Source organism: Ursus maritimus, unplaced genomic scaffold, assembly GCF_017311325.1.
Source record: "Ursus maritimus isolate PB19 unplaced genomic scaffold, ASM1731132v1 scaffold_21, whole genome shotgun sequence".
In the NCBI taxonomy this organism is placed as follows: Eukaryota; Metazoa; Chordata; class Mammalia; order Carnivora; family Ursidae; genus Ursus; species Ursus maritimus.
Window position 1 is genome coordinate 47108661 of NW_024424564.1, and position 10975 is coordinate 47119635.

At 61.2% G+C, this 10975-nt stretch overlaps 1 protein-coding gene across 4 annotated transcripts in view; it reads right to left on the minus strand.

Moving 5' to 3' along the window:
• Positions 1 to 10975, minus strand: part of TMEM184B (transmembrane protein 184B) — a 52552-nt gene that overhangs the window by 4680 nt on the left and 36897 nt on the right. For all 4 annotated transcript variants that reach the window (XM_040637526.1, XM_040637525.1, XM_040637528.1 and 1 more), the window contains exons 4-8: positions 6961 to 7051; positions 6366 to 6441; positions 3463 to 3554; positions 2379 to 2548; positions 1810 to 2004 (exon numbers count right to left, since the gene is read on the minus strand). In XM_040637526.1, coding sequence (XP_040493460.1) covers positions 1810 to 2004; positions 2379 to 2548; positions 3463 to 3554; positions 6366 to 6441; positions 6961 to 7051 — 624 coding nt within the window. The remainder of the gene's footprint in view (positions 1 to 1809; positions 2005 to 2378; positions 2549 to 3462; positions 3555 to 6365; positions 6442 to 6960; positions 7052 to 10975) is intronic.

The window sequence follows — 10975 nt, forward strand, 5'->3', positions numbered from 1 at the left end:
GGAGGGGGAGAGAAGCCAGAGAAATAGAGAAGACAAGAGACAGCTGAGTGACACCATCTGTCCACCACCGAGGCCTGCACACCGCACCGGACACCCTTCCCGCCCCGCCCCAGCTGCCCCCTCGGAGCCTGGCCCCCGGACGGGTAACTCCCCTCACAGGGCACATACTCTCATCCGGGGGGATGGGAGAGCCACCCGCAGACACCCAGAATGGTGGTCACAGTTCCACCTCTACATCTAAGTCGGGACCCAGCACCCCCACTTCTCTTTGGGCTTGGCTGCAATTGCTAAGCCTGTGCCACGTGCTTTACAAACCTCACGCCACTTCGCAGATGAGAAAATCAAGGCTGGGGGGCCAGGGGGCATGGTTCCCCGTACAGACCCCACAGGAGAGGCAGCGGGGGACCCAAGCCGATTGCAGGGCTGAGGGATTAGTGTGCGGGCATCTGGCCGGGGCCCAGCACAGAGATGGGGTCCTGCCTTGCCCCGGTGGGGCTGGGCTGGGGTCTTTGCTAGAGCTGGGTTTCTGGCCACGCTGTACTTTGCTGGGCTGGTGGTCCAGGAGCCGCGGGTGGAACACAGCCCAGGTGTCCACTGGGCCTCTGCAGAGCCACCACATGTGACATCTTAAACCTCGAGGGTCCAGAAAGGGTTCTCTGCTATGACCCCACGCTCTAGGCACAAGGGTGACTTTCCTAAGGGCACAGGCTCGGTCAGGCGCAGGTCCAAGGGACACTGCCCTCAACACTGGGTGGGTGCTTGCCAGATCTGGGGGCCTAGCGGGAAGCGGGTGGGACAGCAGCGGGCAGCAGCGAGGTGGCCAGCACGGCGGCTGGCACAGCGCCCAGCACAGGGTACGTGTGCGATCACAAAGGGAAGAAGGGGTGCCGGCAGCCCTCAGCCAGCAGATGTGCCAGGAGAACACAGCTGGGCGCTCAGAGCTGAGCGGCCGGCAGGTCTCTTTCTGGCCAGGAAGAGAGCGCCTGATTAAGAAGGGGAGGGGGCTGAGGGGCCCTGCTGCAGCACCCCACTCCCCGGGGACCGTGGTGGGCCTAGGCACTAGGCCTGGGGCAGCCACATGGAGGGCAGCCAGCAGCAGCCCGACTCCTGGGGGGGGGGCAGTGTTAGAGCAGAGCTTCCCCTCCCCAGACCCTCCCGTGTCCTCACTGCACAAGCCATTTCAGGCATTCCCAGCCTCCTCTTCTGCCCCCCTTGACCACCCCCGGCCCGGGGCAGCTGGGAAACCCCTGCCGTGGCAGCCCAAGCCCAGACCATTTATTGTGGAATCTCGGCCGGGGGGGCAGACATGGCACTTGGACGAGGTGTCCTAATGTACAACTGGGGTTGCCAACCTCTTCCAACACAGAGCAAAATGAGCAGGTGTAAAAACCAAGCTGTTAAAAACAACGACTATTTCTGAGTCTGTTATTTAGAAGTAAGCAGTTTTTTAAAAAGATGGGGAACTTTCGAGCGGAGGGAACTGTAGGACAGAATGGAAACCTGTGTCTGGTGTGAGGAGCCCCGGGGAGCCTGTTTATTCTGGGGTGTCTGTCCTGACCTTCCCGCGGGGCTCTCCAGACTCCGGGCCGGCTGCAAGAGGCAGGTGGGCTCAGCTGCCAGGACCCCCTGCAACCCTGTGTTGGGGGCGGAGGGCAGGCGAGCCTCGACCTGTGTGGCCCCTTTCCCACAAGCCAGCCCGAGACGCCTGAGCCGTCGGCGCCTGTCGGACACCGGGTGGCAGGGGGAGCCTGGGGCCGGGCCGCCGAGGCCGTCTCCCGCTGGGGGTGGCGTCCGGCCGCTGGCCCCTACCTTGCGCATCCAGCCTCTTGTCTGCATAGACCTTGTAGGTGAAGGCGTGCCGCAGCGCCAGGGCCGCGAAGAACATCTCCACGCAGATGATGAAGTCCTGGTAGCCGGCGGCCACGGTGCCCTCGCCCACGGACACGCGGGCCGAGTGGATCTTCGGGATGGCCCCACACTTCTCCAGGATGGCCAGGAGCATGCCTGGAAGAGGAGGCGGGGGCACGGAGCCCTAGACCGGACCCCTTTCCTGTGGCCCTTCCTCATGCAGCGCCCCCCCCATGCCACACCCGCCGGCAAGGATGGCAGCGGGGGTCACGGGTGCTCCTGTAGGCCCGCGATGCCGACACCAAGCTGAGGCCTCTGGGAAATGCCGCTGCACTAGCTCCTTGCCGGCCACCGACGCTGGGGGTCCCCTGGGTCCCCCATCCATGAAGCAGCCCCACTGAAGGTCCCCCGGGGCTCCCGTGAAAGGCCCCCGAGGGCCTAGACTTCTCACCCAGGAGGTGCCCGGTAGACAGAGGCCAGGCTCTGGGCTGGGGTTGCCCAGGGACAGCGCGGGCCGGGAAGAAGCTCACCTTGCCAGAAGGAGAGAAAAATGACGGACTTGACCATGAAGAACTTGAGGACGGGGCTGTAGGGGCTAAGCAGGTCCCGGGTGGCAAAGTAGAAGAGGAAGAGGGCGTAGAGGGCCAGGCTGACGGAGAGGTTGTAGACGATGGCCACGTAGAGGTAGCCGCTGGTGACGCTGCGGGGACGGGGAGCGTTCTCTGGCTGGGACAGAGCCTTCCGAGACACCGGAGGCCTCCCTCCCGCCTCTGCCCTGCCAGTATGCCGAGCCCCGCGGCTCTGCAATGCTCCCCGAGCAGTGCTCCGCGAGCCACTGAAGAACGGGATCTAAGTGGCCAAGAAGCAGGGGTGGAGGGGGGCGTGCGAGGCTGTGCCAGCGGTGAAGGCCAGCCCTGCCGCCTCTGCTCTGGTGTCCAGGCACCTGGTGGGGACATAGACGTGGAAGCCACCCGCACCAGGGGTGGGGAGCTCAGCCCGATGGTCCGGCAACAGGTGTGAGAATGACACAGAGCTTGGCTCTGCTCTTTACTCTTGAGCCAAGTCATGTCCCCGTCTGAGCCTCCGGCTGCTCACCTGCCCTGGCGGGGCTGTCACGTGGGGTACAGGTGGTACACACAGTGTCTGCAAGCACGGGGCCTGGACACACGGTCACTTTCACTAACCCCCCAAAACAAAAGGAAATCGACACGGGAGAAGACTTCTACCCGGGGACTCAAGACAGGCCTCTCAGGGCTCTGACCTTCTAGCTCCCTGCCCTAGGGGTGGCCACTATCCCTTCTGGGCCCACCCCTGGGGCACCGGTCTGCAGGCTATCTGTGAGGGTGACGGGGCTGAGGGCGGGCTCCCATGCTGGAGGCGGGGCCAAGCAGGATGGCAGTCACTGCCAGGCTTGGGCCTTGAAACTCAGGGGTGCAAGGGGGGCGTGAGGAGGGCCGGGCCGTGCTGGGCCTCCCCTCAGGGGAAGGTCAGGGGCGTGGGGCCTGTCTGCAGCCACCCCCTTCTCGAAGGCAGGGCATCAGCCTCGGGGCAGGGCCACCCGCTCCCGCACCAACTCTCCTCCCCTCACGCCTGTCAGGGGGACCCGCTGCTTACTCAAAGTCACCATCCCGGTACTTGCCGAAGGCCTGGAGGACCACGGTGCTGACAGCCATGAGGGGCTTCACCACGCAGAACTGCAGGGTGGCCTGTTGGGGGAGAAGGTCAAGGGTCGAGGACGAGCTAAGAAACTGTGTGACAAGCACCCCCTCTGGCCAGCTGGGCCTGTGCTGGATGCTGAGGGGCCGGGTCGGGGGGTGTCCAATGTCCTGCCCCGAGGGGACTGCCGTCTGGAGGGAGAGGCAGAATCTGTAAGAGGGTGGCCGGGCAATGCAGCTATGCGAGCATATGGGGGGGGGGGAGGCAGGCCAGCCGACGGAGGGGCAGAGGAGCACAGGACAGGAGAGCCTTTGGAGGGCTTCTGAGATAAGGGGTCAGCAGGAACGTGACCCCAGAGAAGCAACAGGGACAAGCAGAGGGAACAGTCCCTACCAAGAGCAAGAAGCCAAGAGCAGACACGGGCAAGGGGGTAGACGCTGGTGATGGACGGCAGCAGGACGGGGCCAGGGCCCTGCTCGAAGCCTCCTCCCGTCCTCCTTGTCCACCCCCGGGTCTCACTGGGGCTGGAGGGGACCTCCAGGAGCACAAGAAAGGGGGCAGCCCAAAGCACAAGGTCTGGGATCCTGAATCTGAGTTTGAATCCTGGCCTCACCAGCTACCACCTGGGGCAAGGTCCAGTGAGCAGTCACGTGGCCTCTGAGCAGCCGCCTCACTGATAAACGGAAGTAACCAGCCCCACATGACAGGGCTGAAGAACACGGCAGTGTCTTCTGGAAGCTCTCCCACCTCTGTGTGTTCCAACAAAGGCCTCCACTGGCCTGCTCAGCCACTGGAAGAATTCCTGAACCAGGTTCTCACAGCGGCCTCGAGGGGCTCCAGCAAAGTCAAGGACAACCCACGGTGCCCATAAAACCGGCAGAAACACCATTCCCTTGAAATGTACATCTAAGCCGTAAGGCCCCTTCTGTGGAGGGGCGAGCAGCTTTAAAAGGCTGAGCTGTGTGGCTCAAGTCGGGCAAGGGCTCTGGGGCAGAGAAAGTCACCTGCTGAACCCAAAGTTTCTGCCCCACTGGGGACCTGAGTGCAGTCTGTGGGGTGTCCCAAGGGGCCCCAGCTGCAAGGAAGCATGTGTGACGGGGGAAGAGGTGCGATGCTGCCCCCAACAAACCCCCAACATTTCCCAGCCCCGCCACCCACCTTGAGGGAGCAGGACCAGTATCCGGGGAAAGGGAGGAGCACAGTGGGCACCGAGAGCCTGCCAACAGGCTGCAGCCCCCCAACAAGTGCTGTTACAGGTGAGGAAGCTGAGGCACGGAGAAGCTGGCATGGCTGAAGGGGCAGTGGAGCTCACGTCCGCAGGCCCCACAGCCTTCAGCCAACCACAGCCCTGCACTGGGTCGGAAATCAGGCAGAGGTTCCCAAGCCAGGCTGGACAAGAGAACCACCCACGGAGCTGTCAACACGACCGGGCCCAGAGCTCCACGCCAGCCCTTCTTCATCAGGCTGGGGGTTGAGGAGGGGGTTGGCTGACCAGAGAATGCCTACAGTGAACCAGCTCTCCAGGAGATTCGGATTCTGGGGGGCCCTGGCCCAGGCTTTCTCAGGAGGAAGCAGCAGAGTGCTCTCTCCCAAGAGAAAGGGGTGCAAAGGCTGCTGTTATCCTCTGTCCTCTTACTACCACTCCCTGCCCCTCCTAGAACACCAGAGGACATCGGAACCCACGGGGCCCGGGGATCATTTATAACCAGGCTTCGCAAGCTAGTGATCATGGGATCAAAACTTTGTACACAATATACTCATCGAAGAAGGCAGTGAGTCCCAGCTGGCCCAGGGCGGCTGCAAGGCTGGTCAACAAAAGCTCTGGAAGGCCCCACCCACCCTGATCCCAGGACACGTTTAACTCTTTGCCTCCAGGCCCAGTAGGGAGATTGTGAATGGAGGAATGCCCAAGGGAAGGCAGAGCCGGAAGCCGTGGCCTGTGGTGTAGACCAGTCCATCCAGGTGGTGTAGACCTGGTCGGTCCAGGTAGGTGCTTTGTGGGTGTGCCCACACTGCAGGCAGTGGCCCTGCACAGAAGGGAGTAGAAAGGGCAGCCCTCCGGTGGCCACAGTGATCAGCTGTGGTTTTCATTTCCCTTTGTGACTACTCTTGGTGACAAAGGTCGTGGCACCCCGGGACAGACTGAGCCGAGGTCGCCCACCAGCAGGGCGTGGCACCTCAGACTCTCTCTCCCGGGACAAGAGTGGGCTCCATGCCAGTCTGTGCTGACTGCTTCCCATCCATCACCCCACCTGGGCCTTAAACCGTCCCTTGAGATAAGTATCGTTCTGCCTGCTTTACAGAAGAGGAAACCAAGGCAGGCTCAGAGAGGTTACATAACGCAGCCAAGGTCACCCAGTCAAGAGGAAAAGCTGAAAATCAAACTCAGATGGTCAGACACTCGGGCCCATGCGCCTCACCACAACCCCACATGGCCTCCGCCCAGGCTACTTGAGACCACAGGGAAGGCAGCCGAGGAAACCGGAAGCTGGTGGACTGCCAGCTGGGAAATGGGGAACAGACCAGAGACTCGGTGGGCCGTCCTGGCAGGCAGCTTTCATGCAGAAGCCCTCCTGGCCTCTAGCTGCAGCTGATGAGGGGTTTCGAGCTGAGATTCTAGAATCCCCATACACACACACCAAGACCTGCCTGGTGCAAGTGAGCAGAATTGTGGGACCACTTCTGCCCGGGGCTGCCACAGACCCTTCCAGGACACCTGTTGCTGCCCCCTGGAGTGGGCGCTGGGGCTGGGGGTACTTCACGGGGTATGGGAACTCTGCAACTGGGGTCCTCTGGGCCCTATGCCCGCCTCTGCCACCGGACGAGCACCTCTTGACCAGGGCAGGTGCCGGGGCACACACCTGCTTGCAGAACCGCAGGAATCCAATGGAGTAAGTCTTTCCCCAGAGGCAGCATGTGCCGTACATACAGCTGGACCTGGAAGAGACAAGCGGAGAAGCGGCTGAATCCTGGCTGAATCCTGCCAGCCAGGATTCGGGAAAGGTGGGGCCGGGGGAGGCCGACCTCCCTCACATCCACACGAGCCCGGGTAGAGCGGACGGGGCTGGGAACAGGGCACAGATCCCAGGCAGCCTTAACCCGGGGGCCCGAGCACATGGGGAGAGTTTGCATGTGCGGGGAGGGCTTGAGGGAGCAGGGCGGCCCCAGCCCGGGGCAGGGGGGCAACAAACCAACCCAAGGCCTGAACGGAAAGACTGCAAGAGGGAAAACCAGGCAGACAGGCAGGGGCGGGAAGAGGAAGAAGGAGCAAGAGCCAGCGAGGCCGTCCGCAGGGTCGCCGTGAATGGCGTCGCTCAGGAAGTGAGGAGGGGCACGCCAGGCCCGGGTCAGGGGCAGAGCCAGTCTCCGTGGCCGGCTGATACCAGGACGGCTCGAGGAACATCAGGCCCAGGAAACCGGGTATGTGGGAGGGCTCCGAGGACACTTCAGACTCACTCGATGGGCTTCCCTCTGATCTCCGACATGATGGAACTTTCTCCCCCGAGGTATTCATAGCACAGGCTCAGGAAATTATAGATGACCAGGGCTGCGGAAAACGTCCGGAGAAAACCACTCAAATCAACAGGATGGGTAAACAGATGGTGGAATTCTAAACAGCAACGGGAGCGAGAGCCCCACATTCATGCGGCCTCAGGGACGCAAGGACCCGCACAGCGAATATTCCACTTGTCATCAGAACCAGGCAAAGCTAAGTCCTGCTGCGGAGCGTCCGCGTGCCTTCGCTGGTGGTCACACCATATACAGCAGCACAGGACATGATAAACTCCGGACCGCGTGGGGAGACGGGCACGGGCTCGCTGGGGGCTGGGGGGCACACTCTGGGGGTCAACAGGGACCCGCTTTGTAACTGCTTACTCGTTTCAGGCACTTTTCTGTGTGCGTACGTGTGTGTGTGTGTGTGTGTGTGTGTGTTACGGATCAGAGTTTTACAACAAAACAAAACATTCTCTGGAGGGATCTCAGCAGAAATTTTCAGCAGGAATGAGACAGGAGAACCTTTGTCCACTCACCGAGAGTGGCAGGTGAGGCCACACGCCACTAGAGCCTCCCGGGGTGGGCACGACGGTGCACGAAAGACAGCACCAATGTGTGGGGAAGCTGGGCCAGCTCTCTCTGGACGCGGCGCCGTGTCACCGCAGAGACCCAGCTCTGCGACAGCGATGGACGGCACCGAAGTGTGCCGGCCATGCTATAAATACAGCAATCCGCTGTGAGCGGTCTCCTGGTCAGAGGACTTCTGCGGGGTCAGCAAGATGAAGGCTGTGGCCTACAGGTGCTAGGAGCACGGGGAACGTGCTGGGAGCAAGGGTGGGGAGAGTGGAGAGCAGGAGGAGTGCAGCAGAGGCCGCCAGAAGGAAAGGGCGCAGGAGGAAGGTCAGGCCGAGAGCATGGGAACTCAAGAGCGTCCAGCAAAAGAGTGAGGGTCCAAATGGGGTCCGGGGACAGGAAGTCCCCGGGAAAGCACCAGCAACCCTGCAGAGAGAAGGCTCCTTTTCATCTGACCCTGCCGTCCCCCTGCAGCACAGAGGCCTTCAAAGCTCCGGGTACGGCCCTGAGGTTGGCGTTCAAGACTTTTCCACAGTGACTTGGCCCCTGCCCACCCCTCATATGGCCTTCCCGGCAACTAGATGCCCCTCTTTCCCAGCAGGTTATGATGCCCTCCATGCTTTTCCCTTTGCTGATCCCACGGCCTGGGCGCCCTTCCCTCTGTGTTGTTGGTGCCCATGAAACCCGTGAGGCCCCCCCGAGAAGTCTCTGGCCCCTTCCATGGAGGCTGCTGTGTTCTCACCCCGGGAACTGCTGACCCGCAGACACTGCGTGGTGCTTCCTGCCCTGTCTCGCGGCTCGCGTGATCCCTGACTGGTCTCTCGGGACTGCGCCCCTGGAAGGCGGCCCACCTCTTCCCCAGAGCACGGCCACAGCACTTGGCACGTACCAGGCACACCACGAACGTGGGGCTACCTCGGACTGGAGCGCATACCACCTTGGCGACAGGGCTCCAGGCTAACGCTGGCCTTCAGCAGTTTGGAAAGGAGTATTTCCGAGGTGCTGTATACCTAACCTATTAAGGGCTCACATCTCCTGCTAGGGTGGGAGGCCCAGGTAGTGCCCTGTATCAACAAGACCCCCAGCACCTGCCACACTGTGCTGTGACTGTCCCCCTACACAGAGGAGAGGGTTTGCCACGGGTTAGCTGTGAGCCTCTCTGTGCCTCAGTTTCCTTGTCTGGTACATGCGGACAGCAGAGGTCCCTACCTTGCCAGGGGGGTTGAGGTTTGAGTGTGCAACGTACTCAGAAGAGTGGCTGGCCTTAATAGTGCTCACTGGTGGCCATCACTGTTTATCTGCTGGTCTTCCTCAGGGGCCAGCGTCCCTTGATGGGGCTGACGACCGTGGACGCTGCCTGCCTGGCACGGTAGCAGCTCAGGAAATGTGGGGACTGCGGCAATCTCCACCGAGCTCCAAAGCACTCTTCAGTGACAAGAACTCTGGGGCGTGGGGGGGGCATCAAGCCAAATCTGATGTCAGCCTGCTGATAACTTTTGTCCGAATCCACACGAGGCCACGTAGAATGGCTGTGCCCATTCCACTGGGTCCAGCTACACTGTGGCCCATGGTACTTTCCAAAGACGGCCACACCCCAGGGTGCTGACTTCCCTCTGCAGGGAGGTAAGGTCTCCCTCCCTCTCTTTGCATCCGGGGGGACTGGGGTGACTACAGCACAAGTGCTGTTCCACGACATCTGACGCCGGGCTTAGAGAAGGCCTCTTCCCTCTGGTTCTTTCCCTTGAGTGCCTGCCCTTGGACGCAGCCCCCCGTGCTTCAAGGAAGCCCAAGCCTACCCACGTGGAGAGACCACCCAGAGTGGCTCGTGCGGGAGGAATGGAGGCCGCAGCGGATGTCAGCAACCCCTGCCAGACACACGAGCGAACCAGACTTCAGACCCCACCCCTGGCCGAGGGTCCCCAGCGGAGGCCCAGAGAGCAGGGCACAGGGACAGACTATCCACACTGTGCCCGTCCAAATTCCTGGACTGCACTACCCATGAACGGTTTACACCAGTCTGTTTGGGCTGATTGTTAATGCAACCAGAGTGAATGTATACATAAACGTGTGTGTGTGTGTATGTGTGTGTGTGTGTGCACTGGTGTGTATATATAATAATGTGTGTATGTATCTACATACATGTATACATGATATAAAACCACTCCTAGAGCTCCCAGGACGTGCCACGGGCTCTCACATCTCCCGTGCTAGCATGTTCTGGTGCCTCTGCTAACTCCCAGGGGCAGGCCCTGCTGAGAGGCCACCTCTCCCTCGCCAGTCCTCTGTCCCTTGCCAGCCTCACTCCACACACCATCATCCCGCTGTTCGTCCGTCCGATCCTTCGCGTACAGGGGGCAGCACCATGAAGCAGGAAAGCCACGGACCTGGAGCCACACGGCCAGGGTACGGCTGTCGGCCCCACCACTTCGGAGCCGTGTGACCTCAGGCAAGTGTCCTAAGCGTGCTGTGCCGTGGCTTCCTCACCTATAAGCCAGGGATAACAGCAGCTCCTTCCCCGAGGAAAGGGGGGAAGCGGGACTCCTTCGCTAAGGCTGAGCTCACACTGAGGAATCCGCAGTGTGTTCCCCAGTGTTCTTTCCAGACTGTGAACTCCTTGCCGGAAGGGACTGAGGCCTACCGCCCGACGACCAGAGGGCCTGGCACTTGCACGCAATCAACACGGAAAGAATGAACATACAGACGTGGGCCTTAACTCGGGGTGAGGCTCGGAGAGGCGGGGCAGGCCTGCAGTCCGTTCCTGCCCACGGGGCCCACCCTTCTGCAGGCTGCACAGACGCACCTTCCCCAGGCAATGACACTCTGCTCTCCAAAGACAAAACTCTCAAGAGAAGCCATAGGGGCCGAGGTTCATCAGCCCCTTGTCCAGAACCGCCTCCCAAGCCAGGCCGTCTCGCAAGCCACTGCTGAGAGGAGCTCGGTGCCTGAGCTCACCTCCTTTCCTGAGTCAGGACAGACGTCAGGACCCCCCTGAGCTACGTGGCTGAGCAGTCAATACCGATCTAGCTCTGCAGTCAACCGGCCAGTGTCATCCCACTGGATGCATCCAGCTCTCTCCGGTCAAGATTCTTGACCTTATCCCATTGCTCCACCCCAGCCGTCCGTTTGCTGACGGCTTCCTTTAAAGAACCATTAGCCAGTCAATAGCGCGTTCTCAGACAAGGGAGAGAAGACAGACTCTCCTTGAGATGACTCAAGCAGCCCACATCAGCACCCATTGACCATCTGGACAAATCGATCCCCTCCTAGGAAATTACCAGGCAAAACACTACCTCCACCCAGCAAGGCTGTTTACAACAGACAACTCATCACACCCCGGAACGAGCACGAAGACACCCAGCCCTGGGCTTGAGAAGAACAAAAACGCCGGGGGGGGGGGGGGGGG